Here is a 27,889-nt window from a genome sequence, read left to right on the forward strand (position 1 = left end):
GGGGACCAGAGGCCTGGGGGCATGCACCAGTGTCCAGGGCTGCAGCCTGGGGAGGGCCATGACCAGTGAGCCCAGTTGTGAATTTCTTACCTGCAGGTTGTATGGGCCTTGGCGACAGTGTGGAAGACAGGCAGGGCCTAGCTTCATGGCTGGGTTTCTCTGCGTGACTGTCTTCTGTCAGGAGGCTGCACCCCTGAATCTCCCCTTCCTGCCCCACAGCCAAGAACAAGGTGGTTCGCGGCCTGGAAAACGTGGAAGCTCCCGAGGGCGGGGAGGCGCTGTTCGAGTGCCAGCTGGCCCAGCCCGAGGTGGCAGTGCACACCTGGCTACTGGACGACGAGCCAGTGCGCACATCTGACCGGGCAGAGGTGGTCTACTTCGAGGATGGCCGGCGGCACCTGCTGCTGCTCAAAAACCTGCAGCCACAGGACAGCTGCCAGGTCACCTTCCTGGCCGGTGACCTGGTCACTTCTGCATTCCTCACTGTCAGAGGTCAGCCCAGGGCATGATGGGGTCCAGGGTCTCTCCCACCGCGGCGGGGGTGGTGGTGCTGGTGGTGGGGAGCCTACCAATGGGGGCGGGGCCAGCCAGAGGGAGGAGTGACTGGGGTCTCCCGGCCTGCCCACAGGCTGGCGTCTGGAGGTGCTGGAGCCCCCGCAGGACGTGTCGGTGCATGTGGGTGCCCAGGCCCGCTTTAGCTGTATGCTCAGTGAGGTGGTGCCCGTGGGCGAGGCGACCTGGTATATCAACGGGGCTGCGGTGCAGCCTGACAACACCGACTGGAAGGTCACAGCGGATGGCAACCACCACGGCTTGCTGCTGCACAGCGCCCAGCTGCATCACTCAGGCGAGGTCACCTTCGCTGCCCGAGACGCGGTGGTCACTGCTCAGCTCAGCGTAATGGGTAGGTGTCAGCCCGCATCCAGGCACAGGGTCCTGTGTATGGGGGTGATGGTGGTGGTAATTATATGAGTTTGTCCATGTGTGGACGTCTGTGCACCCAGTTTTCATTTCACTTTTTGGGGGTGGGGAGTGTATGCCCCCCCAACAAGGAGCCCAGGGCTCTGAGGCTAAACAGGGCACAGCTCTGAGGGCACCTTTGTGGGGAGAGATTACACAGGCTGCCAGGCCCTGTTCATCTCTGTGGTGGTAGGAATGGCCAGCTGCAGGGGGGTCCCATTACCTGCCTTGCCCAGCAGAGGCTGAGAATGCAGAGCTCCCAGTCTGACACTGGCAGAGTGTGTGTGTGTGGGGGGGGGGGGGTGGGCATGGGAGCCTGGCGTGGGTTCCAGGAAGACTGCAGCTGTCAGAGCACAGCTTGAATACAGGCCCAGAATTTGTCTCCCAGAGCTCAGTCCCTGCTGCGGTGTCCCTGAAACTGGGTCCCCGGCAGTCCCACCTATCTTCCCCACCTCCATCATCAGGCCCTGTGCAGACCTCACCTCAGGGACCTCAGGGGTGCCCAGGGACCTGGGGGAAATGGTCAGGAGGCATGAAGTGTTCCAATCCGGGATGCTGAGGGCTCTGTCAACTTCCCTAAGGGTCTCCCAACACAGTTCCTGTGACTCTCAAATGCATATCCTTTGTCCCCCCACACAAGCAGGACCACTGGGCTCACAAGTCTCTGGAAGTGACCCATCTCAGAGCCTGTTGCTCTCCAGGATCAGACCCCTGGGCATGGGGATTCAAGGGTGCAAACCAGGAAGCACTGCCTGACCAAGGCCTCTCCCCACAGGCCTCCCCGACCCCCCAGAGGATGCAGAGGTGGTGGGTCGCAGTGACCGCTCTGTGACACTATCCTGGGCCGCACCCATGAGTGATGGAGGCGGGGGGCTCTGTGGTTATCGGGTGGAGATGAAGGCAGCTGCCACAGGCGAGTGGCAACTGTGTCATGAGCTGGTGCCTGGGCCTGAGTGTGTGGTTGACGACCTGGCCCCTGGGGAGACCTACCGCTTCCGAGTGGCGGCTGTGAGTCCTGTGGGTGCTGGCGAGCCGGTGCATCTGCCCCAGATGGTGAAGCTAGGTGAGTGCCTCTTTATCCATGATGGTGGGAGTGTCTTCTGGAGTTCTCACAATGGGGATCAAGGCATGTACTTTTTCATGACCTGTATTTTTCTGGAAACTGTTCCTAGCAGAACCCCTGGAGCCCAAGCCCACACCCCAAGCCCCCGAGACCCGGCAGGTGGTTGTTGGGGAAGACCTGTGTCTGGAGTGTGAGGTGACTGAGGCGGGTGAGGTCATCTGGCTGAAGGGGACGGAGCGTGTGCAGCCCAGCGGGCGCTTCCAGGTCCTTTGTGAAGGCCGGCGGCAGACATTGGTGATCCGGGGCTTCACTGCCGAGGACCAGGGAGAGTACCGCTGCAGCCCCACCCAGGGCCCAGCCCCCGCAGCCTTCCAGGGTATGTGCTCCAGTCCCTTCCTGTGGGTGGCAGCTCCTGGGGTGTGAGGTGTAGGATGTGCAGGCAGGTTGGCAGGACACACACCCAGTGTGGTTCAGTTTCCATTGGGGACCTGTATCATTGTCACCTCAGGCTGGATCCCTGAGTGCTGTCCTGCCCACTGCTGGCACAGTGTCACTTTGGCACAATAAGAGTACAGATTTGGTCCTCCCTAGTTGCTGGTACACAGCAGCTAAATCCTGTGTCCCTTAGGCCCTCGTGGCCCTGCACTGAGTCTCCCTGCTGCCTGCAGTGAGGCTATGTGAATCTCCTCCCTGTGTGGTGGTTGAAAGCCTTAGAGGTACAAGGTACCTACCCTGGTAACAGAGGTCAAGCCAGCGGAGGCTGAGGCTGGAAAGCATCTGTTTGGAGCCTCTGCAGCCCCAGAACTCTCTGGGGACCCACACAGGAGTGAGAGCTGTTAAAGGGAGCCCTGTTTCTGGGCATGTGCTAGTTAGCAGCCAAAGCTGGCTTTAGTTCCAGCTCAGTCCTAGCCAGCTGACCATTCTGGTGCCCTTCTCAGTGGTGCTGAGTCCTGAATCTGGGCTTGAGGCACCCCTACAGCCCAGCCTGCCCCCTGAGGCTGCCCAGGAGGGAGACCTGCACCTGCTGTGGGAGGCCCTGGCCCGGAAGCGACGTATGAGCCGCGAGCCTACACTGGACTCCATCAGCGAGCTGCCCGAGGAGGACGGGCGCCTGCAGCGCCTGCGGCACGAAGCAGAGGACGCCGCCCCTGACTTCTCTGAGGGCTACTCCACAGCCGATGAGTTGGCCCGCACAGGCGAGGCCGACCTCTCACACACCAGCTCTGATGATGAGTCCCGAGCAGGCACACCTGCCCTGGTTACCTACCTCAAGAAGGCTGGCAAGCCTGGGGTCTCACCGCTGGCCAGTGAGGTGTGTCTGCTGCCACTCACCTGTTCATCCACCCCATCCATCCATCCATCATGCATCACCATATTGACCAGCTGGTGGATGGCACCTGTTCACCATTATCTATCCATGAATCCATTTGTCCATCCTTACTCCATCCATTCATCCACCTATCCACCATTCATTCTTCATGCAGTCTATGCAGTCTATTCACTCATGCTATCCATCTATTGCTAGCTATCTGTCTACCCATCCATTCATTGATACCCCATCCATACATCCACCTTCCACTTATCTGTCCAATTTACTCTCTCTGTTCTTTCACCTTTCCTCTACCCATCCATCCACTTCCCCTCCTTCCATTTCTCCATCCATCCTGCCTCTATCCTTCCACTTTCCATTCATCCATCCATCCATCCATCCATCCACCATCCATTCATCTGTCTACCCACTCATCCACCCTTCCCCATCCATTCTTCATCCATCCACTTGTCCACTTTACCATCTGCCAACTGTTAAGAGTTTTTGTTTCCCTAAGGAACTGGAATGATCTTTCTGGTATACCTTACAGTCCTACTAGCCCCCACCTGTGTGTCTGTGTCCAGTAATTAGAGGGACAGTGAGTTTTCTTTTGGGCAGTAGATGTAGGCAGGGTATGTAGGCATGAATGTGGAACCTAGGGTGAGAGCCTGGGCTCTGCTTCCAGTGCCTATACAGTCCTTTCCTCAACCTCTCTACCTTAACTGTGCACACAGGCTGGGCCCCCAGCAGCCCCTTCTGTGAAGCCACAGAAGCAGCCTGTTCAGCCAGCAGCAGTGAGTCCATCACCACTGGGAGAGCTGAGCGCCGAGGACCTGGGTGACCCATCCATGGACAAGGCAGCCATGAAGATCCAGGCCGCCTTTAAGGGGTACAAGGTCCGGAAGGAGATTAAACAGCAGGAGGGACCCGTGTTCTGCCGCACGTTCGGGGACACTGAGGCACAGGTGGGAGATGTCCTGTGTCTGGAGTGTGTGGTTTCCAGCAAGGTGGATGTGCGGGCCTGCTGGCTGAAGGATGGTATGGAGCTGACAGACAGCCGGCACCACCATATTGACCAGCTGGCGGATGGCACCTGTTCACTGCTGGTCACTGGCCTGGGCCGTGAGGACGCTGGCCGCTATACCTGCCAGGTGCGCAGCAAGTTTGGTCAGGTGTCCCACAGTGCCCAGGTGGCAGTCAGCGGCACAGAGAGCGAGGCTGAGAGCTCCTCGGGGGGTGAGCGTGATGACACCTTCCACCGGGCTGCACGGCGTCTGCACCGCCTCTTCCGCACCAAGGGTCCGGCTGAGGTCTCTGATGAGGAGATCTTCCTCAGCGCGGATGAGGGCCCTGCAGAGCCCGAGGGACCCAGCAACTGGTCCACATACCGTGAGGATGAGCACTCTGTCTGCATCCACTTTGAGGCTCTGGCTGAGGCCCAGCAGGCGGCTGCCCGCTTCCAGGAGATGTTTGGCACCTTGGGCATACAGGTGGAGACCCGCCTCTCAGAGCAGGGGCCCCGGGGCGTGGAGGTGCACATTGGCAAGGTGGCCCTTGCCCAAGGGGCACCCCCTGCACCCAGCCCACTGAGCACAGAGGCTGGTGAGTGTTCAAGCTGTCTATGAGGGAGCAGTCAAGGTAGTGGGGGGGTAGGGTGTTGTGCAGGGCTGCATCTCAGGCAGGTGTAGTGGTGAGAAGCCTCCATCTCAATCACACTTCCTGTCCGACTCTTAACTCCACTTCCAGATTTGCTTCAACCTCTCTGCACCTCAATTGAGTTCATCTGTCAGTGTTGCTACCTAGAGAGTTTTCCCATGAGGGCTTGAGGTGTGATCTGCATGAAAAGAGGGCTTCTGTGTGGTCCTGTATGTAACCTGTTTCTGATTCTGGCTGCTCCAGCAATCACCATTTCATAGTTCACAAACACCCTCTGTAGGAACAGCAGAGCGGGTTGTTAATAGCCTACAACATCTTGTCTGAATCTAGACATTTGCCCACCTGTTGCAGTCTCTCAGGCCTCACTTCACAGACCTGGATTCTTCCAGGTAGTGGGGCAATGCCAACAGACAGCAAAGTCTCCCACTGTGGGTCTGCAAGTGCTTTGGGAACAGTGACCATCAGCCTGTGCATGGGGATCCATATGGAGCATCGAAGGGTGATGGTTGGGAACACAGGGGTGACTTGTTGTCCCAATGGCCCTCCCCCAATCTCACAGCTCCAGTGTTTCTGACTGAGCTAAAGAACCAGGAAGTGCTGGATGGGTACCCTGTGAGCTTCGACTGTGTAGTGACGGGCCAGCCAGTGCCCAGTGTACGTTGGTTCAAGGACGGGCGGGTGCTGGAGGAGGATGACCACTACATGATCAGTGACGACCAGCAAGGTGGCCACCAGCTCATCATCACGGCTGTGGTACCAGCAGACATGGGCGTCTACCGCTGCTTGGCTGAGAACAGTGTGGGTGTGTCCTCCACCAAGGCCGAGCTCCGAGTGGACTGTGAGTGCTGTTGCTTGGAGCAGAGCAGGGTCCTGGCTTCCGGGGCTGGCAGGGGGTGGGCAGTGCTGGCTTAGAAGACACCGGGGGAGTCGGGCTGTAGCGCAGCGGGTTAAGCGCAGGTGGCGCTAAGCACAAGGACCAGCATAAGGATCCCGGTTCGAACCCCGGCTCCCCACCTGCAGGGGAGTCGCTTCACAGGCGGTGAGGCAGGTCTGCAGGTGTCTGTCTTTCTCTCCCCCTCTCTGTCTTCCCCTCCTCTCTCCATTTCTCTCTGTCCTATCCAACAACGACGACAACAACAATAATAACTACAATAATAAAACAACAAGGGCAACAAAAGGGAATAAATAAATAAAATAAAAAATATTAAAAAAAAAAAAAAAGACACCGGAAAGCACTGCCAGGCAGGATTTGGACCTCAGTGTCTTGTGGCTGATAGACCTTAGGGAGTTCCCTAGGGTGGGGGCTTATTCTTGAAAGGCCTCTAGGATGGGGGGGGTACAGGAAAGTGTGGGGTGCTCTGAGATGTCCTGGGAGGTTCATGTCACTTTGGCACAATAAGAGTACAAACTTGATCTTCTTTCTCGTTGCTAGTACACAACAGCTAAATCCCAGGTTTCCTGATTGCTAATGTGCCTTTTATTCCTGACCAGTCCCCAAGTAGTTTCAGGAAAGGGGATGATCGCTAGAAAGATCACACCATGATCCCTACAGTTATGTCCAAATGAACTCTGACAGGAGTATTTAAGTGGTGAGGGCAAGATGGCTCACCTGGGAGGGGAGGAAGACAGCTTTGTCATGTGCTTGACCCAGGTTCAAGCTTGGCTCACACCTCACTGGGGGAAGATTTGGTGCTGTGGTGTTTCTTTCTCTCTCTCTGAAGAAGTCAGCCTGAAGTAATGAAGTCCCAGGGAGGACACATATAAAGTGTTTATATGGGAGTTGGGCAGTAGCGCAGCGTGTTAAGCATAGGTGGTGCAAAGTGCAAGGACCGGCGTAAGGATCCCGGTTTGAGCCCCTGGCTCCCCACCTGCAGGGGAGTTGCTTCACAAGCGGTGAAGCAGGTCTGCAGGTGTTTATTTTTCTCTTCCCTTCTCTGTCTTCCCCTCCTCTCTCTATTTCTCTCTGTCCTATCCAACAACAACAACATCAATAACAACAACAATAATAACTACAACAATAAAACAAGGACAGCAAAAGGGAATAATTAAATAACTAACTAAATAAATATTTTTAAAAAGTGTTTATAAGTAAAGGAAGGATATAACTTCAGGTTCAAGGACAGAATTTCAATAGATGGGACTGGAGCAACTTAAATATTAATAAAGAAACAAACTCAACCTAAATCTGATAGATTGTGTGCTTAAATGTGAAACAGAAAACAAACTTTGGGGTGTGGGTGGGTGGTGGAGCACCTGGTTAAGCATACACAGTCGGGTGGTAGTGCAACGGGTTAAGAGTACATGGCACAAAGCGCAAGGACCGGCATAAGGATCCCGGTTCGAACCCCGGCTTCTCACCTGTAGGGGAGTTGCTTCCCAGGCAGTGAAGTAGGTCTGCAGGTGTCTGTCTTTCTCTGCCACTCTCTGTCTCCCCTCCTCTTTCCATTTCTCTCTGTTTTATCCAATGACAGCAACAACAGCAACAATAATAACCATAACAATGATAAAACAAGGGCAACAAAAGGGGGAAAAATGGTCTCCAGGAGCAGTGGATTCATGGTGCAGGCACCGAGGCCCGGCAACAACCCTGGAGGCAAAAAAAAAAAAGCATACACACAGTACAGAGCACAAAGATCCATGTTTGAGTCCCGGGTCCCCACTTGCAGTGGGGAACACTTCACAAGTGATGAAACAGAGCTGCAGGTGTCTTATCTTCCCCTCTGTCTCCCTCTCTCTCCCTCTCTCTCTCTCTCTCCATATATATATATATATATATATATATATATATATATATATATCCCTCCTCTCTTTCAATATTTTATTTATTAATGAGAAAGATAGGAGGAGAGAGAGAAAAAACTAGACCTCACTGTGATACATATACTGCTAGGGATTGAACTCAGGACCTCATGCTTGAGAGTCCAATGCTTTATGCACTGTGCCACCTCTCAGACCACTCGTCCTCCTCTCTCAGTTTCTCTCTGTCCTATCCAATAAAATGGAAAAAATGGCCACTGGGAGCGGATTCATATTGTTAGCACTGAGCTCCAGTAATAACCATGGAGGCAAAAACCAAAAAAAAAACCTTTTTGTTGTTATTGCCAATGGGGCTTCACTGCTCTGGCTGATTTTTTCCCGGTCTCTAAATAGTTAATTATTGTTATTATTATTTTTAACCAGAGGGAGTCTCTGTGCATAACCACTATGCTATCTACCCCCCCTAAAGTTTTATTTGACAATACAGAGTGAACTGAGAGGGGGAGGGGAGGTAGAGAGGGAAAGAGAGACCCTGCTTCACCACCCGTGAATTGTCCCCCCTTGCAGGTGGGGAGTGAGGGCTTGCACACTGTCCTTGTGGATGCTGATATGTGTGCAGGTGTGCCACCTACCGGCCCCCTCTCATTTTTTAATAGCTAATTTCTTTTTTAATAAACATTTTTTACTCTTTATTTATTTGATACAGACAGTCAGAAATCAAGAAGTGATAGAGAGATATAGAGACACATGCAATACTGCTTCACCACTTGTGAAGCTGTTCCCCTGCAGGTGGGGACCAGGGAGGGGCTTGAACCTGGGTCCTTGTGCATTGTAACATGTGTGCTCAACTAGGTGCACCACCAACTGGCCCCTTAAATAGCTAATTTCTATACATACTAAGTAATTTTCATTTAGCTTTTAGTTATTTCTTAGAAGTTTTTATCTTTCTGATCATCATCATCTCTTGGCACTTCGCTTTTTCTGTGTTCCCCAAGCATTATTTAATAAGGAGAGACACAGGGAGAGAGGGACAAAGCAAGAGAGCCTCCTCCAGTGTGGTGGGGGTTGGGTTAAGATGTAATTGACTGGGTGGGGATAGACATCATAGTGCTTATGCAAAGAGGCTCTCATGCCCGAGGCTCTGAGGTCCGAGGTTCAGTTCCCCTCACCACCATAAGCCAGAGCTGAGCAGTGCTCTGGAAAAACAAAAATAAAGAAAAATTCATCTAAAGAAAAAAGAAAAAAAAATAGGCTGAACTGATTACGAAACAAAAGGAGAGAATCTTCAGGATCAGTACCCCTGCCCCCTCTCTGCCTCTGCTCCAGAGCAGATTTTTCCTCCTTGGCACATTTGAATCGACCTTTGCTGAGTTTGGGGGCTGGGAGACTTCTGACTGTGGAGTGTCAATGGCTCCTAGGAGGCTGGTGCAGCCACTGACAGGTGCGGTGCAGGCCTGATCCAGTGCTGCCTTCCTTCCCCAGTGACCAGCACAGACTACGACACTGCAGCAGACGCCACTGAGACTTCATCCTATTTTAGTGCTCAAGGCTACCTGTCCAGGTAAAAGGCTCTGCAGAGGTGTGCAGTGCCCAGCAGGCTGGCAGGCTTGGGGCCCTGGGCTAGTGGGTAGCTTAGAGGGATAGTGTTCAAACCTCAGAGCTTCTTGCCAGGCCACAGTCTTCTGTTCTGCAAGCAGGGGGCCTCCTCTGCCCCTCCCAGCCTGGACCCTCTCTACTCACTGCTGGCCCTTCTCCCCGCAGCCGGGAGCAGGAGGGCACAGAGTCCACCTCAGAGGAGGGGCAGCTGCCACAGGTGGTGGAGGAGCTGAAGGACCTGGAGGTGGCCCCAGGCACACTCCTGGCCAAGTTCCAGCTCAAGGTGAAAGGTGAGCCTCCCACTAGCAGGGGTCACAGTGGGCAGGGGGTCTTGGGGTCCATGAGAGGGCGCAACAGCCCCCTGCTTACTCCCTTCCCCACCCCCATGTCCTAGGCTATCCGGTACCCCGGCTGTACTGGTTCAAAGATGGGCAGCCACTGACGGCATCCGAGCACATCCGAATGACGGACAGGAAGACGCTGCACAGCCTGGAGGTCCTTTCAGTCACCAGGGAGGATGCTGGCCAGTATTCGGCCTACATCAGCAACTCAGTGGGCGCTGCCTACTCCTCTGCTCGGCTGCTGGTCCGAGGTGGGTGCTGGGTTCCCCTAGCAGGTCTGAGGGCTTCTCCACAGTCTCCCCTATGTGCAGAAATATCTGGACAGACAAACAGAGTGTTAGGGGAGTGTGTGCCCATGGGGGTGTTTGTGCCACAGGTGAGTGCGGTTGTGGGTGTGGGGTTAAGTGGTGGACCAGCAGGCCTGGGCTTCAGCACAGATCCTGATTCTGGGCAGTGTGTGGACACTGTGTGGTTCCTGAGGCCTCAGTGTCCACACTGGCCTGGGATGTTGAAAGATGCTGTGTGCAGGGAAGGACTCTGTGGACAGCAGCTGACTCCCATGCCTCTTTCAGGCCCCAATGATCCAGAGGATAGGCTGGCAGCAGGTGAGCTCACAGGGCAGGGCAGGGTGGGCAGGGGGCTATCTAGGCCTGGGTGCCTGAGGGACAAAGTGGGGGTGGGGAAGAGAGCTGGGACCAGGCACAGGTTGCTGAGGTGGGAGTCCAGCTCTGAGCAAACACCACCAGCTGCCTGCTGCTTCCCCAGATGTGCAACAACATCTGGTGCCACCCCGAATCCTGGAGAGGTTCACCTCCAAGAAGGTGAAGAAGGGCTCCAGCATCACCTTCTCTGTGAAAGTTGAAGGTGGGTTGTCTCAGTCCCTTGTCCCACCCCCCCCCCCACACACACACAAAGGCTCCCAGAACTTGCATCTGGGAGGGATATGGACCCTGCTGTGTCCTGCCACCTGCAGGCTGCCCGGCGCCCACCGTGCACTGGCTCCGGGAGGAGGCAGGCAGGGGTGTGCTGTGGATTGGCCGTGACACGCCTGGCTACACAGTGGCCAGCTCGGCACAGCAGCACAGCCTGGTCCTGTTGGACGTGGGGCCCCAACACCGTGGCACCTACACCTGCATCGCCACTAATGCTGCTGGCCAGGCGCTCTGCTCTGCCAGCCTGCACATCTCTGGCCGTAAGTGGATGAGGAGGTCAAGGGGGTGGGCGCAGGGCTGGCTGGCCCCCAGATACTGTGCGGGAGCTATTCTACTCTCTTCTGCCCACAGTGCCTAAGGAGGCTGTGGCAGCAGAGGAGCAGGGAGAGGTGAAGGCAGCTCTCATATCCTCCTTCCTGCAAGGGTGAGTGAGAGAGCAATTGGGTCAGGGTCTCCAGGAGTGGGGAGGCAGGCCCCTCACAGGTGTGTGACTTGGCCCCGGATGTTTGTGCCTTAGTTTCCCCACTGTGAAAGGTGGGCCTCCTCAGAATCCTGACTGAGATACTGTGACCAAGTATTCCACGTTGCTTTCTCTCAGAAGGTGTGGGTGGTGGGGTCCACCCTCGGCCTCTCAGGACACTCCTGCCTCTCTTAGGGCCCAGGCTGTCTCCGCACAGATGGTGGTAGGCTCTGCAGGACTTGCCGACCTTGCCGTGCAGAGGAAAGGTAGGGACCGAGTGGATGCATCTGCACTGGGCAAGGGTGCGGACACCCCCATGAAGGGAGGAAATGCAGAGGGGCAGCTCTTCCCGGGCAGGGGTCCACACTCTTCCAGCAGGACTCCCCATTTGAAGCCCCAGTCCTAAGCTCTGGTTGTTCTCTGAGCTGTTCTGACCACTGAGGGTCTCCATTTCCCATCTAGCATCTGTGGATACCAGGTGCAGGAAGCTGCTGAGGGACTGGGCTGGGCAGGAGTGTGAAGAAGTGCTCTGTAGAAGACCCCCCGCCCCATGCCCTCTACTGTCCACTGCCTGCTTTCAGACATTTCCTGTCCCTCAGTATATGTTTAGCTTTCTGATGGGAGACATGGAGTTTACAGAAAAGCACAAAGGGCAAAGCCCTATGTCCCATGATACCTGCTTTTGAGATAATTTTCCCACTACCCACCTCTTCCCTGAACCCTCTCACCCCAAGTATCTGGGACCCAGGTCTTCATAAAACCTCCTTATTGCACCACAGCTGACCCCAGTGTCACATCACAGCCTCAGGGTACAGCACCCAGTCTTTGGACTGCAGCTCAGTATCTTTCCAGCTCTCATGTCCAGAGCACTCTGCATCTCCCACCATATGGCTGAACCCTGGGCCCCCATGATCCACATTCCAGCCAGCAGCCCTGTGTCCCACCCCACCAGTGTGGAGGCAGCACTGTCCTCCATGGACCACAGTGCCACATACCTCCCCCACCTGATGGCCAGTTCTGGCCTCCACCCAGCTGCTCCTCAGCCGCCCTGCAGCTGTGCTGGCTTCTGTCTCCCTGTCCACACCCACTGTTCTTCAACCCTTCCTCCCACACCCTGCTTGCCTGCATCCCTGGCCCCCAGTCACACCTGAGCCCCTAGTCCTGGAATGTCTCACTGCTTCCAGCAGTGCCCTCATCTCCCTAATTCTGCCCCCGCCCCAGGAGTGGGCCCACAGGGTTGCTGGGGAGCTGTGTGGGCTGAACTAGAGTTTAACCCCCAGGAGAGGCCCCAACAATGGAAGAAACCCGTGGACATCTATCCCTGGCAGAGGTGGGCACAGAGGAATTCCTGCAGAGGCTCACATCCCAAATCACGGAGATGGTGTCAGCCAAGATCACACAGGGTGAGGGACTGAGGTCTGCAGGTGGGGTGGGGGAGGGGGACCCCTTACTCTGGGCTGACCCATCCCCACTTGTACCCTGGAGATTCATGGCAGGGGCAGAGAGCTTCCTTGCCCAAGGCAGTGTGCATCCTATACCCTCTCCTTCCACTCTCCAGCCAAGCTGCAGGTGCCTGGAGGTGACAGTGACGAGGAGTCCAAGACACCATCTGCGTCCCCAAGACATGGCCGCTCCCGCCCCTCCTCCAGCATCCAGGAGTCATCTTCAGAGTCCGAGGATGGGGACTCCCGGGGAGAGGTGCTAGGAGGGTGGGGGAGGGAGGTGGGAGGGAGTGATGTGGTGGATGAGGAGTAGGGGATGACACTAGCTTGGGCCATAATCCAGAACACCCCAACACCCCTAGAGGGTCCCTCATTTCTATCCGTACAGGTGAGTTGGGTCTGTTCTAGAATGGCATGGAATGTTAGGATGGTTCCTTCCTTCCCACTTGACACCAGAGGCCCATTACCAGGATCCCCTCCCTTCGGGCTTTTGGGGACTCTTGGGGCCTTGGAAGGTTTGGTTCTCCAGTCCAACTCAGTGCCCCCACCCCAGATCTTTGACATCTACGTGGTCACAGCGGACTACCTGCCCCTGGGGGCCGAGCCGGATGCCATCACACTGAGGGAGGGCCAGTATGTGGAGGTGCTGGACTCAGCCCACCCACTGCGCTGGCTTGTGCGCACCAAGCCCACCAAGTCCAGCCCCTCAAGGCAGGGATGGGTGTCCCCTGCGTACTTGGACCGGCGGCTCAAGGTACCTGGGAGGCCGAGGAGGGGGCTAGGGACTAGTGTCCCCTAAGGGCAGGGCCACCTAGAACTCCCTCCTGTTTTCCAGCAGCTATCCCCTGAGTGGGGCCCCACTGAGGCCCCCGAGTTCCCTCGGGAGGCTGTGTCTGAGGATGAGTATAAGACAAGGCTGAGGTGAGGGTCCAGTGGGGATGGGGGTGTGGAGGTTGGCAACGTGGCTGGGTGACTCATGGAGGGCTTGCTGGGTATGACCCACCTCACCCGCCCATTCTGAAAGTGGTTGCAGGCTGCAGTTTTGGGGAGTGGCCTGATCAAAAGCTGAGCTCCCAGCCTCCTCAAATGCTGTTTCCTCCCCAGCTCCACCATCAAGGAGCTGCTGAGCTCAGAGCAGGCCTTTGTGGACAAGCTGCAGTTCCTCGAGAGCCACCACATGCAGCACCTGGACCACAGTGCCCACGTGCCCTCTGCCGTGGCCAGCCAGAGGGATGTTATCTTTCGGAATGTGAAGGACATTAGCCACTTTCACAGCAGGTGGGCAGGGGCCCAGCCTGCTCCCGGGTGCCTGAGTGTGTGTACACCTGCACGAGTGTAGACACACTCAACCAGTGAACTTGTACACACGTCACACAAGGGAATGTGCACTCTCACATTCATGTGTGCACCACACGCTGGACCTCAGAGGGACATCATAAGAGCTGGCACTGACTTGACTTACCTGTTGGTGCACATTATCCCCAACCAAGGACACACATGTCCTTGCCTTCGGGAGCATCAGCATGTAATTGGGATGACCGTGCATGAAGGAGCCTGTAGCCTATAGCACCTTACATCCATGGCACACCCACAAATGTGCCCACCTGGCACACATTCATACCTGCAAATATGCCTAGATACTGTGTGTACATCCTTAATGTATACCCCCAAATACTGTGCAACCGCTGTGTGTTTGCACATGTGTATAGGAACACACACACAAACACACACGCTGCTCACAACCCCAAACACCCCAGCCCCCAGGATCCCAAAACCTTGGTTGGCTCAGACTATTGTCTTCTCCTCCATAGCTTCCTGCAGGAGCTGCAGGGCTGTGACACAGATGATGATGTGGCCATGTGCTTCATCAAGAACCAGGCAGCCTTCGAGAAGTACCTGGAGTTCCTGGTGGGCCGTGTGCAGGCGGAGTCAGTGGTGGTCAGCACAGCTGTGCAGGAGTTCTACAAGGTTCTGAGTTCCCTGGCCCAGGCCCAGGTCCCGGGAACCTGGCTTAGTGAGAACTACAGGCAGGGTGCAGACAGGGACACAGACTGTCACTTGGGGTGGGGGGGCAGCCCCCCAGGGTGCAGATGTTGTGTGTGTGGGTATGTGCACCCTAGACTCAGCTCTCAGGCTCTGGTGACATGAGCTTTGGGGTGCTGGGAATCCCTGCCTGAATCCCGTTATTCCACAGAAGTACACGGAGGAAGTGCTGTCGGCAGACCCCTCTCAGCCACCCCCACCGCCTTTGCAGCACTTCCTAGAGCAGCCTGTGGAGCGTGTACAGCAGTACCAGGCCCTGCTCAAGGTGGGGGTCCCCTGAGAGGCAGGAACCATCCCTCATCTTGTCTCCTAAGCACACGCTGACTCACACCCTCCCTCAGGAGCTGATCCGTAACAAGGCACGGAACCGGCAGGCATGCGCGATGTTGGAGCAGGCCTACGCCGTGGTGTCTGCTCTGCCCCGGCGTGCTGAGGACCGGCTGCACGTGTCACTCATGGAGAACTACCCGGGCACCCTGGAGGCCTTGGGCGAGCCCATACGCCAGGTCTGGGCCTGGGGAGCAGTGGCCAGGCAGCAGGACCACTGGGTGAAGGGGTCTGGGTGGGCGCTGGGAAGTGGGCGTAGAGGCTGCAGTCTGCCCAGGCCCAGCTGACCTCTGGCCACTTGCTCCCTCAGGGTCACTTCATCGTATGGGAGGGGGCACCAGGGGCACGTATGCCCTGGAAGGGGCACCATCGCCACGTCTTCCTGTTTCGCAACCACTTGGTTGTCTGCAAGCCCAAGTGGGATTCTCGCACCGACACCTTCAGCTACGTCTTCCGGAACATGATGAAGGTTGGTGGGTGCCTTGGAGAGTGGTCCTGAGAGGTGGCCTGTCCTGCACTCAGGGCTTCAGCAGATGTCTGCCCTCCCCCCCGCCGCCCCCCCCCCAGCTGAGCAGCATCGACCTGAACGAGCAAGTGGAGGGGGATGACCGTGCCTTCGAGGTGTGGCACGAGCGGGAAGACTCGGTGCGCAAGTACCTGCTGCAGGCACGCACGGCCACCACCAAGAACTCCTGGGTCAAGGAGATCCGAGGCATTCAGCAGCGCCTGGCCCTGCCTATCTGGCGTGAGTGCCCCCTCAGCCCTGGGCACAAGGCTGGATGAGGACCCCAACCTTCAGCATGGCTGCCTGGCTCTGGGCTCCACATGCTGGCCTGAGGGAAGGGATTGCAGAGTAGAGGGAAGGCTTGCTCTTTCTTCAGTCAGGCCAGCCTCTCAGGAGCCCCAGTTGGGGCATTGGCTGGTCCTGATCTGAGTGCAGGGGGTCTTGAGGTTCATTTATTGGCACCCCCAACATAAGACAGACACTTAGGCGATGTCAAAGGATATGAAGGACTCACAGCCAAGGGTCTGCTTCCTTTCCTGATAGAGTCCCCCCACCTTTCCATATCCCCATAGCCCTCTTCCCCCCAGTCCCTTTTTGCCTAGGAGGCTCCCTTTCCCACCTGACCTGAGTGTAGGACCCTCACAAGACAATGTGTCCATAGCAACCATATTCTTAGTTGTGTCCCACCCAGGGTGTGGGTACACACTCAGTCCTGTGTGTCTGTGTCACCAGGTGCACCAGATTTTGAAGAGGAGCTAGCTGACTGCACCGCTGAACTGGGTGAGACAGTCAAGCTGGCCTGCCGAGTGACAGGCACACCCACGCCTGTCGTCAGCTGGTACAAAGGTAGGGTCCTGGGGCCAGTGGCTGAATGGGGGGCAGGGTCTGGGTTCCATGTGACTAAGGGCTAGACCTCTAGTCAGATAGCTGGCCAGGGCACACACAGACATGGGTGACATGGGAGAGATCCCCTGCGAGGCAGTTTTGTTTTGGGGGACCCACACTGCCTCTCTCATCAGACTACAGTAGTGCCCAGGGGCCAGCTGGGTATTGGGAACAGAGCAGACAGACAGGTTGACCCTTTAGGGCTAGGGGAGTTGGGGCCTAGGGACAGAGATAGATAGCACATAGACAAGCATGTGCTGTGAAGCTGGAAATGACATGGCAGTAGAGAGATATGGCTGAGCCAGAGTAAATCCCAGCACTGACCAGGGGCCACCTGGGCCACTAGTCACCTTTGTACCCCAATTTTGGCTTGGATTTGGAGTACCTGCTCCGGTATGGCCAGGCCCACTGTCTTGTGTGTGCACCATCAGTGGAGGGGCATTTGACGGCCAGGAACAGCTCAGCATGGGTCCAGGTGGCACTCAGCCATTCTGTGTGGCTGGGGCAGGCCGTTTACTAATCCAAAGCAGTGCCACAGTGAGAAACACCACAGGGAATCCCAAGAGGCACCCATCTCAGGATGGGAAAACTTGGCATATGCAGCCCCACCTGGTGTGTAGCCCTATGCCAAATCCCCCCACCCCGACCTGGTATACAGCTCCATCCAGGAGCCCCATGGTCAAGGCTCTGCCCGATGGTTCCTAGCTCTTAGGGTAGAGAGTGAGGTGTCTTCAGCCTGCAGACCTACAGTCTGTTAAGTGGACACTTGAACCCCCAGACAGTGGACAGCTCAAGGTCACAAAGCACACAGCGACTTTCTCAGGACAAGCTGCATTGGCAGAGCTATACTGGCAGCCAGCTCTGCCAGGATCCCAGAGGCCTCCACATACCTCTACATACCATGGTGGCTTTGGTGGCCACTGAGGCAGTGTCACCTCTAGACCTGGGTCCAGCCAAATGTGTGACCTCAGAGTAGGTCCAAGGGAAGTTACTCCAGAGTTGCCCAGGCTGGAAGCTCTGTGCTGGTGGCACTTTGGACCAGCAGTGACCACACACACTCTCGGGGTTGAGGAACCAGCTGTGTTGCCAAGTGAGCAAGGAGAGCGAGGATCCTCGCCTTTCAGAAACTGGCTTGGCCTGTCCTGGTTTGAGCACTCTGGGCCCTGCTCACAGGTGGCTGAGGGGAGACCAGGGAGAAAGCCCAGATGACACACTACTGGGATATGCCTGCATCCCTGGCCACTCCCCCCCCCCCATGTCACTAGTGCTACAGATACCACCAGATGTGTCATGAACCCACATGACAACCCTTGGCTGTGTCTCAGGGTCATGTCTTGGCCAGGCTGGGATGCAGGGTCCTCTGTACATGTCTCTCATGCCTGTGCTTTGGGCAGTGTCTCCCTATGTCCCCAGTGTGGGTGTGCATCCTTGTGACTGATCTGAAGGGTGTGGAACTTTCCCTGCACTGAGCTCAGGCAGCTCCAGAATTTATGCAAAGCAGAGTGATATCAGGGAGGTCCCGGCTCTGAAGAGAGCTTGTCTTGGGACTCAGGTGGCAGCTACCTGCCCAGTTTCTCTCCAGTCACAAGTAAAAAGGGAGCTGGGATCAGGCTTCCCAGCCAGCTGTGCAGTTTAATCAGCTTCTCCGATGCCCACAGACCACTGCCGCCCCTGAGGTGCTTCAACCAGCCCATAGGCTTCCATTTTCTTCTGGAATGTCGTGTTTCTTGACCACCAATACCTTTTCCTTATTGCCAGAATCACAACTCAGAAACTAGGGGCCTAAGTAATATCACAGATTTTGAGCCATTGAGCCAGCCTACTGGTCCCACATGGGTAGGAGACTGCCACGCCAAAGCAGCAGCAGCTTTCACGCTTACACTCCGGCCCCCACGACCAGCAGCTGGTGTTAGCTGTGTGCATGCATTGCACATGGGAGAATCCCCCAAACCCCACCTCATGAGCTTTGGGGGGATGCCAGTATCTCTGTCCACTCCCTCTGGATAGGACAGACTTGAGATCTAGTGCATCTCACTGTGGGAGCATCCCATACCTGCTGGAGGTGCTTTGCCCTTGGGTCCAACCTCGACAGGAAGCTGGTCCCAGAGGGTGGATTTCTAACAGTGAGATGACAACTGAGAAATTAGTGTAGGCTTGATGTCACCGACAACCTTGCCACTAGCTGAGGTTTTTTTGAAGTGATTTTCCCCCCATTTATGTTTGTTTTTGTATGTGTTTTAAATATTTTATTTTTTATGATAGAGACAGGAATTGAGAGGCAAAGGGGAGATATAAAGAGTATAAGAGACACATATAGCACTGCCTCACTACTCGTAAAACACAATCCCCTCGGCAGGTGGAGGCCGAGGGCTTGAACCCAGGTCCTTGGGCATGGTAACATGTGCATTATACCAGGTGTGCCACCACTGGCCCTTTTTAAAGTTTTTTTTTTTTTAAGGTTTGTTGGTTTCTTGAGAGAGAGGAGCCAGGCCAGCATCTGCTCTGGCATGTGCAGCCATGTGAACCCTGTGTTCTAGCCACCAGGTCATCTCCTCAGCCTCATTAGATTCTTTGTGAGAGGGAATAGACAGAGCATTGCTTCATGCTGTGTGATACTGGAGAATGAATCCAGGGCTTCAGTTGTAGGGATTCCACTCCTACAACTGAACCACTTCTTTGCTGCACCAGGAGTTGCTGTGGGAGGAAGGAAAAGCCAAGAGCTCTTTGGAAGGAGGTGGGAGGGGAGCACAGAAATGGAGCAAGAGCAGCTGTTTCCTGGAATCGCCACAAAGAAAGGGTGTGGCAGCCAGATGGGTTTATTTTTCCAGTTTCAAGTCATATATTAAGGTTCCCCCATGACTTAATAATGTGCTGTTTGTGAACCCTTGTCACTAACCTACCTTGTGCAGTATAGATCCAGCCACTGGGGAGTGTCCTGCTTTAAATTTTTGTATATCAGTGCATGAAAGAGTTCTTTCTGGTGTTTTTAGTATCCATCAGGGAAAGGACTGTGTGGGGGTGGAGAAAAGGTTGGGTGGATGTTGGGATGAGGGTGACTGGAGAAGCATATCAATGGGAGATGGCAGTGAGCTGCTTCATCCCAGGCACCAGTTCATGGCCATCTGGACCCCTAGGGGGGTTGCCCCCTACACACACACACACACATCCTCCCACGCCCTGTGAGTGTGATCCCCTAGGCAGACCAGACCTCTTTCCCCATGGAGTCCACTCTTACCTTTGCAGATGGGAAGCCAGTGGAGGTGGACCCTCACCATATCTTTATTGAAGACCCTGATGGCTCATGTGCCCTCATCCTGGACAACCTGACAGGGGCTGATTCTGGCCAGTACATGTGCTTTGCAGCCAGTGCTGCTGGCAATGCCAGCACATTGGGCAAGATTTTGGTGCAAGGTGAGTGGGAGGGGTGTGGGGGTGCCCCATGGGGCATGGGGCCTGACGGCTATGGTCTGTGGGCTCACTGGTGGGCATCCTGCTCCATCATATTTCTGTATCTGTCTTTCTGAATCTGTCTGTCTTTCTGTTTTTTCTGCCTTTCTGTGTTTCTTCTATGTCTCTGGATCTCTGTGTCTCTTTTGCTCTCTATCCCTGCCTCTCAAGCTCTATATTTCTTCTTTATTCCTGTATCTCCTTTTGGATCTCTGTTTCTCACTCCTTCTGCCCACAGTGCCCCCGTACTTTGTGAACAAGGTCCGGGCTCTGCCCTTTGTGGAGGGAGAAGATGCCCAGGTGACCTGCTCCTTTGAAGGCGCCCCATACCCTCAGATCAGGTGGGTGGCTCAGGTAGGGGAGGAGGGGAGGCCCTGCCTGTCAGTGAGGGCAGGTGCTGTTCACAGGGTCAGGCCTTTATGGCAGTGTGTGTGGTGGGAGGATGGGTGGGTTCTCTCTGTGTTTTTTTTTTAATTTCTTTATTGGGGAATGAATTTACATTCAACAGTAAATACAATAGTTTGTACATGCATAACACTCCCCAGTTTTCCATATAACAATACAACCCCCACTAGGTCCTCTGTCATCCTTTTTGGACCTGTATTCTCCCTCCCACCCAACCCAGAGTCTTTTACTTTGGTGCAATGTGCCAATTCCAGTTCAGGTTCTACTTGTGTTTTCTCTTCTGATCTTGTTTTTCAACTTCTGCCTAGAGAGTGAGATCATCCCATATTCATCCTTCTGTTTCTGACTTATTTCACTTAACATGAATTTTTCAAGGTCCATCCAAGATCGGCTGAAAACAGTGAAGTCACCATTTTTTATAGCTGAGTAGTATTCCATCTCTATGTGTTTTGACCGCAGCCTTTGCTGCAGAAGGAAGGCTGGTGATGGGGACTGCATTAGAGGGATCTTTGTGTGTGGAAGGGAGGGATGAGCCTCTGATAATAAGCCCCACCTCACCACCCCATTGGCCTCAGGTGGTACAAGGATGGCTCTCTGCTGACCCCTGGTGGCAAGTACCGGACCCTCAGTGAGCCCCGCAGTGGCGTGCTGGTGCTGGAGATCAGGGCTGCCTGTGCCGAGGATCTGGGGCACTACGAGTGTGAGGTGAGGGGAGCCTGGACAAGGCTGAGGTGCAGCCCCCATGGGGGCCCTGTTCATCAGCACTATCCACAGAGAGGAGACAGAACAGCAGACAATGTTACCTCCATCATGGCCAGAGGATCAGTGTTCATTATAATGGGACACCAGGCTAATGCTACCCAATGTCCATGAGGAAGGGACACCCAGCAAATGTCACTCAGTCCTGATGAGGGTCAGCAGGCTAATGTTGTCTTGTGTGATGAGAGGACAGTAGGTTAGTGTCACTCAGTACCCATGATGAAGAGACACCAGGCTGATGTCACCCAGAGTCCAAGATGAGGGAACACCAGGCTGATGTCGCCCCCTGCCCATGATTATGGAATACCAGGTTAGTGTCACCAAAGTCCCTGATAAGTGACACAGACTCAGGAGGGACCCTGGTGAGTCCCCTCTGTCCTCTGAGGCCCAGTTTCCTGAAGGGTTGTGACCCTGGCTGTGCTTTGCCTGCTGCAACCTAGACTGTGCCAGGTGTACCAGCTGGAGTTTGGCATCTCCCCCCACCCACCCATGGCAGCTCCCACGAAGCAGGTAGCCCTGTGCTGTATGACTCCATCACAAGGCACCTTACACTTAAGTCAGGTTGGCTTTGGGTGAATTTTTGACTCTGTGGCTGCATGAGCCCCATGTTTGAGTGCAGGAGCCTGTAGTTCCCACACTGGACACTGTGGTGGACTGTGTCCTTGAGGTTATGGGAAGCTTCTGACTGTCGGTTTCATCTGGGCTAGACTCAGGGACACAACTAGAGTGGGCACAGCCTCAAGGGGAGCCCTTGGCTCTGAACATCTGCTGTCTTTGTCCCATAGCTGGTGAACCGGCTTGGCTCGACACGGGGTGGTGCGGAGCTGTACATGCAGAGTGCAGCACTGCGGGCCCAAGAGCAGCGCCGCAGGGAACAGGTGGCTGCAATTGAAGGTGGGTACCTGTGACCACTAGAGCCTGGACCCACCTTGTACCTGGGTAGGGCCATGAGCTGCAGTTAAGCGCTCTGCCTATCTGAACAGGCTCCTTGGGGAAGGGGCCCAGATGGGAGAGGAGGGGTCTCTAGAGTCTTAGGGACCAAGGAGTGCTGGTTCTGAGCTAGAGCAGCATGTGTGGAGGCTTGCTGTGGGTGGGTGGTGGACCCCAAGCTGGGACGCCTCCAAACTCTGCTCTCTCCCACCCTGGGGAAGGAAGAAGTGTGTACTGAAATCAGAGTTGGGCCCCAGGCAGTGGTCAAAGATGGCAGAAGTGGCCGGAGGGAGGGCTTCAAAGCAAATCAGCATTGCCAAGTGCAGAGGCAAGATGCTGGCTCTGGGTCAGTTCCTGGGGAGGAAGCCCGGGGCGTGCTGGGCCTGGGATGCAGACAGGGAGAGGTACAGGGTGATGCGACCCTTGGCCTTTTGCTCACACTGGGCTTGCAGGGCTCCATCTGTGTCCTGTGAGGATGCCTGGGATGGGGAAGGTTCTGGTGTCTGAGCTGAGCTTGCTCAGTCCAGCAGGGTGGCCTCATGGGGCTTGCAGGGCTGGGGGAGCACCGGGTCAGAGCTGCCTTCCTGGAGGGGGCTGCCTGTTGGGTGGGGAGCCTGCTGTCCCTGGGAGCATGGAGACAGAGGCTGGACCCGCAAACACCTGGTGGAACCCCAGTGCCCACACGGGGACAAGTTGTAATATCTGTACCCCTGAGTCGGAAACTGGGCTTCTGTGATGTCTTGGGCCATGGAATCCAGCCCTTTCTGGGTCCACCATGCATCTGGAGGGAGGGGGTATCAGATGTTTGGACCCTCGACGGAGACCACCACCCTCACGAAGACCCTTTCTGCCCTCATGGCCAAGGAGCCTTGTTCCTGGCCCCACTGGCACTGGCCAAACCTGCCCCCTTGGAATGCCCCCTGGTGGAAGCAGCAGCAGAATCTTCCTGCTGAAGATGCTCAGCTCTCCCTGCTGCTGACAAGAGCACCCCACAAGACCATCATTTCAGAGGACATTTCAGAGCCCATGGGTGCTGGCTGGCCCTTGAAGCCTCCCTGCTTCCTAACCATCCCCTGCTGCTTCCTCTTTAACTGGAGCAGGCCCTCATCGGCCCTGTGAGAAGGCGCTCCCCCCTTGCCTGTGAGATCTTGCTTTGCACTGCTGCCCTTCCCCTGGTAGCACACACACAGCCCGGCGGGTATAGGTACAGGGCAAGCCTACAGCAGTGTAGCGGCCCAGGGCCACCTCAGGAGCAGAAAGACAAGGCTGGTCAAGGAGGACAGGGAAAGTTTGGCTCTCCACAGCACTCCAGTGTGGCCTATGGGCATTGGACAGGCCTAGCTTTGCCCAGACATCCTCACTGTCTCCCAGTGAGTACCCCTCCGCAGAGGGCAGCAGGTATGCAGCACTAGACATACCTCAACTGATGGAACCAGGAGTGCCGGTGCCCAGATGAGTCCCTTCCTGTCCCCCACCTGAAAAATGGGGACAAGACCCCCCCCCTCCATCATCACTGACTGCACACAGGAGGAAGGCTAGAAGTGAAGCCACTAGTGCAGGGGAAGCTCCACTGAGGAGACCTTGGGCTTCCTGCTCCCCAGTGCAGTCCCCACTCAGGCAGCCTCTGGCTGCTCCCAGCAGGACTCTGACCTCATACCATGAGGTTCAGATGTGCCACCTCTAGACTCCTCTAGAGAGATGGCTCTTGGCTTTTTGAACAGTTTTTTAAAGCAGGCAGTAGCCAACTCACCATGCAGCCTCCTATCAGCTTCTCAGCCTGAGAAATGGGGTCTACATAGCTCTCAGCGCTCTCTGGCACACAGGCTGAAGGAGTAGTGGGGGCCTCACCTGAAGCCTCTGAAGACAGGAGAGATGGGTCCTGCCCCCTCTTAGAACACAGCGGTGATGTGGCCCTTGTCCCTAGCCTCCAGGGAAGGCACTGCCCCATCTCCTGCAAAGCCGAGGATCCAGGCTGAAAGGCCCCCAAAGGCACATTGCCAGGCAGGCTGGGGCCCAGGACTCCCAGTCCAGAGCCAACACAGCCCCCCACCCACCCAGGGCTCTTGGCCCAGAGGCTGGTTGTAACCCTCGCTATCCGACTGTTTTCTTTGTAGTCACTGAGCAGGAGACTAGAGTCCCCAAGAAAACCGTCATCATGTAAGTGCAGGCGTGATCCTAACTTCCTCTGACTGCTGTGCCCCTGCATGCCACTAACCTGCCTGCCCCCTGCCACGTGCCGCCTCTGCTCAGCCTCTCACCCGTGCCCAGGACCTCGCCACCCCAACACCCTGCAGGGCACACTTAGCAAGGGACGGGCACCAGCTATACTCCCAGGTCCCGCCACCATAGAGCATACCATGTTCACTTCCACCATGGCAGCCACCAGCCTGGGTGGCAATGGTGCATTTCAAATGGACTAGAGCAACCAAAGAGCTGGATTTTAAAATGTATTTAATTTTCTTCCATTTGAATCTAACTAACTGCACCAGTACAACAGGAAGCCTTCACATCAGCAATATGAGTAAACAGGGAAGAGAAGAGGCTTGTGACAAGTCAGATACAAAGCACTTCCCACACACCCACCATCCCTTTCTTCTTCTTGCGCCTTCAAGGCTGGCAGAAGCATGAGAACTAGTCCCACAAACTGCCCGGGGCTGGGTGCACCCACAGAAGGCAGGGTTGGTTTGCAGCTGGATAGTCTGGGAGGATTCCAGTTGGGGGTGTGTGCCGGGGGAGGGCGAATGCACTGGGAAGCCAGGAGGCAAGGATAAACTCTCCCTCCTCAGATGACTAGAAAGCACACCAGGGGACTCCCTGGCTCTCCAAAAGGGCTGGAGACCTGGGGAAACCCCTCCATGACTTGCCCAAAGGTAGAAGAAAGTCACCCCCCCAAAGGCCAGGCTGACCTCTGGGAGAAATACACGAGGGCAGAGTCCTGAGGGAGGCAGAAGCTGAACAAAGAAAGACCCAGTCCCTGCTGGCAGGTGGTGATTGTATCCAGCTTAGCCCACACATGTGTACACGCAGATGTGCAGACACACAGATGAGCATCTTGCACATACGTGCATGTCCCATGCTGTGCTCACATGGGCATGTGAATGCTTGAGCATGCTTATCCACGCACATGCATGTGCACATGTACACACAGCAGGCCCCTCAGCTGAGCCCAGGAGGACATGCAAGTCAGAGGTGCTGGCTGGTGGAGGCTCCGAGCATGCTCCCAGTCTGGCAGCCTCGAGTACACACCCACCTAGAAGTGGAGGTCAGGGCCCCCACCGTGTCCCCCTGAATGGCCATGCACATCGGCCTTGACTTCTGTCTCTTTTCCCCACCCTCCTTCCGTCTTGGGCTATGGGGCCAAGGTCATGTAGCTATACTTAGGCTTCCTAGCCTCCTGCCTCCAGAGAGGCCAGGCTCTGGCATCCTTCACGAGCACCCGAGGTGGCAGCTCTCAGCTGCTCGCTCTGACTGGGGCTTTTGGGTGCCCTACCTCTTGACAGCTGCCAGGACACACCCCAAGACATTCCCAAGACTGGTAGGTGAATATGGGGGGTGGGGAGGATCTAGGTGTGTCCTGGGATTCCAGGCTGCCTGACTGTGACATGTCCCTCAGTTCTGTGGGGAGGACTGGCACTTCCAAAATGAGGTGCTGTGAAGGGCAGACCGACACCCAAATACATAGGGCACCACACTGCTTTGAGATTTGCCTTGACTCTTGTTTTGAGGTCTGCACCTCAGAGCCTGACATTTGGTCAGTTGAGACTTTACACTGAGAGCTTCAGAGCCTGGGTCCAAGTGCAGGCATAGATGCTCTTGGTGCAGCCTTACCAGCTGCTTGCTTATGCACAGGCCTGCTCTCTTGCCCACCCTGCATGCACTGTTGGCTCAGGCCCTGGGTGAGGCCTCAAGGCTCTGTGCCCACCTTCTCTTGGCCCTCTCCCCACAGAGAGGAGACCATCACCACTGTGGTGAAGAGCCCCCGAGGTCGGCGCCCATCCCCCAGCAAGTCTCCTGCTCGCTCACCTTCCCGCCTCCCTGCCAGTCCCCCCAGGCCAGGCCCACTGGGCTCTGAGCCGCGGTACCCACAGGGGGCCGGCCAGCCCTGCAGGCCTGAGGCCGAGCCTGGCCGGAGGCCCCCCGTGCCCATGTTGTACATCACGGAGGCCGAGGCCCACACTCCCGCTCAGCCCAGGGGCACGGGGCCCCACCCCAAATGGGTCGAGGTGGAGGAGACGATTGAAGTCCGGGTGAAGAAAGCCGGTCTCGGGAGCACAGCCCCCGCTGGAGAGGTACCTGGCAGCCCCACAGGGCTTCTCTTCACCCTGCCTGGTGGAACCTCTGGAGGGGACCCCAACACGAACAACTCTAACAACAAGCTGCTGGCCCAGGAGCCCCGGGCCGGGGACAGAGCCAAGGTCACTACAGATGAGCCCCTTGTCTTCCATGTGGATGTTGGGCCAGAGCAGCCCCCTGAGCCATCACCAGCCTGGACTGCTGAAGAGGAGACCCTCCTGGAGGAGGAGGAGGAGCCTCAGGATGCTGAGGGCCTCTGGGGCCGGGACCCCAAGATCCTCACACACAATGGCCGGGCAATGACGCTGGCTGACCTGGATGATTATGTGCCACAGGCTGGAGAGACCTTCGGCTGCCTGCGACCCGGGCACGGCCCCTCCAACGACCCCCCCTGCGAGGTTGCAGTACTGCAGAGAGAGATCAGGGAGCCCACTGTGGGTCAGCCTGTCCTGCTCAACGTGGGGCACCCAGCCGGCTTCTTTGGCCACTCAGCCAGGCCCCAGGGGGCATCTCCGTCAGGGCCCCAGGTCCGGGGCCCAGTGGGGGTCTCCTTCTCTGTGAGGGAGGCCCGGGTAGGGGCCACTGCCGCCTGGAAGCCTTCCTTCTGCACCCACATTCAGCGCTCCATGGACAGCGGCCAGAGCAGCTTCAAGACGGAAGTTTCCACTCAGACGCTCGGCTTCGGGACACTGGGGGAGACAGTCACCCTGCACATCCACCCGGATGAGGATGGGGCCCCTGGCCCCTCCCAGAGCTAAGGCCAGCGCTGGGCCTGTAGTCAGGGGTGGACTCTGGATGGCCCTTCTGGGAGAGCACTGGGAGCCAGAACCCTGGGTACAAGCACTCGGAGCTCCCCTGACCTCCTAACAACCCGGGGCTCTCCCCTCTGGCCCTGGGCACCTCCTACCTCTCAGGACTTGGTCCTCAGTGGAGGACACTGCAAGTGTCTGACTACCAGGCATCCCTGTGACTGTGGCTCCCCACCTCCTCCTGTATAGTGTCCCATCTTGCCCTCACCCAGTGGGGCCAAACCCCCATCAGAGCACACCCTCTGGGCATCACAGGTTCCTAGCCTCTCCGCAGGTGATCCCGGCTCTGCCCAGGAGGGAGCTGCAGCTGCCTTTGATGCTAATAAATGGCTCCCTACTCTGCCTTTGCTGCTCCTCCTTGCTGCCCTACCTGACAGCTCATGCGTCTTGGGTGGGCAGCCATGGGCCGAGGGTGTCTGAGGTTCAGGTCCGGGGTGGGGGGGCTGGGTGCAGGGCCCAGGTGTGCCCAGGTCACTCCCAGCCTTCCTGCCCAGTGTGCTGCTAGGCCACAGTCAGCCAGAGCGTGTGTGTTGGGGGAACTCGTTGGGGGTCCAGCTGCTATCTTTGGAGAGGAGGAGAGGGTGTGTGCTCCAGCACAGTGGAGGGCAGAGACAGCTCCAGCTGGGCAAGGAGAAAGACAGACAGACAGGAAGGAGGGGCTTGGGCAGGGACCTGTGATGGGTGCAGCACTGGGCAGAGGAGGAGGGGAACTGCGGGGGAGCTTGTGCTGGGGCTGAGGGCAGGGTCCCACGGTGTGGGTGTGGGAGGGTCTGATGGTTTCTCTGGAAGGGAGCTGTGGGGGAGGTGCAGGCAAAGGGTAGGTGAGGGTGCCATGACCCCGGTTCTCATGGAAGAGAGAAAGCTTCTGGGAGGATGGGTAGCCACTCTTTCCCCCTCAGTCCCCTAGCCTAGTAAGACATCAACCATCCATCCCTACCCTTCTGCCTGGCCTGGGCAGTCTAGAACTCTG

At 56.4% G+C, this 27,889-nt stretch overlaps 1 protein-coding gene across 1 annotated transcript in view; it reads left to right on the forward strand.

Annotated features, from left to right (window-relative positions):
* OBSCN (obscurin, cytoskeletal calmodulin and titin-interacting RhoGEF) overlaps nt 1-27,889 on the forward strand; it is a 124,256-nt gene that overhangs the window by 84,335 nt on the left and 12,032 nt on the right. Inside the window, exons 61-91 of the mRNA XM_060197425.1 lie at nt 220-492; nt 629-904; nt 1,736-2,023; nt 2,133-2,399; nt 2,962-3,335; nt 4,067-4,934; nt 5,548-5,826; nt 9,228-9,306; nt 9,507-9,631; nt 9,736-9,933; nt 10,255-10,287; nt 10,448-10,546; nt 10,656-10,874; nt 10,966-11,038; nt 11,270-11,340; nt 12,355-12,477; nt 12,633-12,772; nt 13,070-13,270; nt 13,355-13,437; nt 13,621-13,794; nt 14,328-14,484; nt 14,711-14,824; nt 14,901-15,065; nt 15,197-15,355; nt 15,454-15,631; nt 16,124-16,237; nt 19,520-19,687; nt 19,962-20,064; nt 20,704-20,833; nt 21,673-21,781; nt 26,809-26,811. Coding sequence (XP_060053408.1) covers nt 220-492; nt 629-904; nt 1,736-2,023; nt 2,133-2,399; nt 2,962-3,335; nt 4,067-4,934; nt 5,548-5,826; nt 9,228-9,306; nt 9,507-9,631; nt 9,736-9,933; nt 10,255-10,287; nt 10,448-10,546; nt 10,656-10,874; nt 10,966-11,038; nt 11,270-11,340; nt 12,355-12,477; nt 12,633-12,772; nt 13,070-13,270; nt 13,355-13,437; nt 13,621-13,794; nt 14,328-14,484; nt 14,711-14,824; nt 14,901-15,065; nt 15,197-15,355; nt 15,454-15,631; nt 16,124-16,237; nt 19,520-19,687; nt 19,962-20,064; nt 20,704-20,833; nt 21,673-21,781; nt 26,809-26,811 — 5,643 coding nt within the window. The remainder of the gene's footprint in view (nt 1-219; nt 493-628; nt 905-1,735; nt 2,024-2,132; nt 2,400-2,961; nt 3,336-4,066; nt 4,935-5,547; nt 5,827-9,227; nt 9,307-9,506; nt 9,632-9,735; nt 9,934-10,254; nt 10,288-10,447; nt 10,547-10,655; nt 10,875-10,965; nt 11,039-11,269; nt 11,341-12,354; nt 12,478-12,632; nt 12,773-13,069; nt 13,271-13,354; nt 13,438-13,620; nt 13,795-14,327; nt 14,485-14,710; nt 14,825-14,900; nt 15,066-15,196; nt 15,356-15,453; nt 15,632-16,123; nt 16,238-19,519; nt 19,688-19,961; nt 20,065-20,703; nt 20,834-21,672; nt 21,782-26,808; nt 26,812-27,889) is intronic.

This window comes from Erinaceus europaeus, chromosome 9 (assembly GCF_950295315.1).
Source record: "Erinaceus europaeus chromosome 9, mEriEur2.1, whole genome shotgun sequence".
Lineage (NCBI taxonomy): Eukaryota > Metazoa > Chordata > Mammalia > Eulipotyphla > Erinaceidae > Erinaceus > Erinaceus europaeus.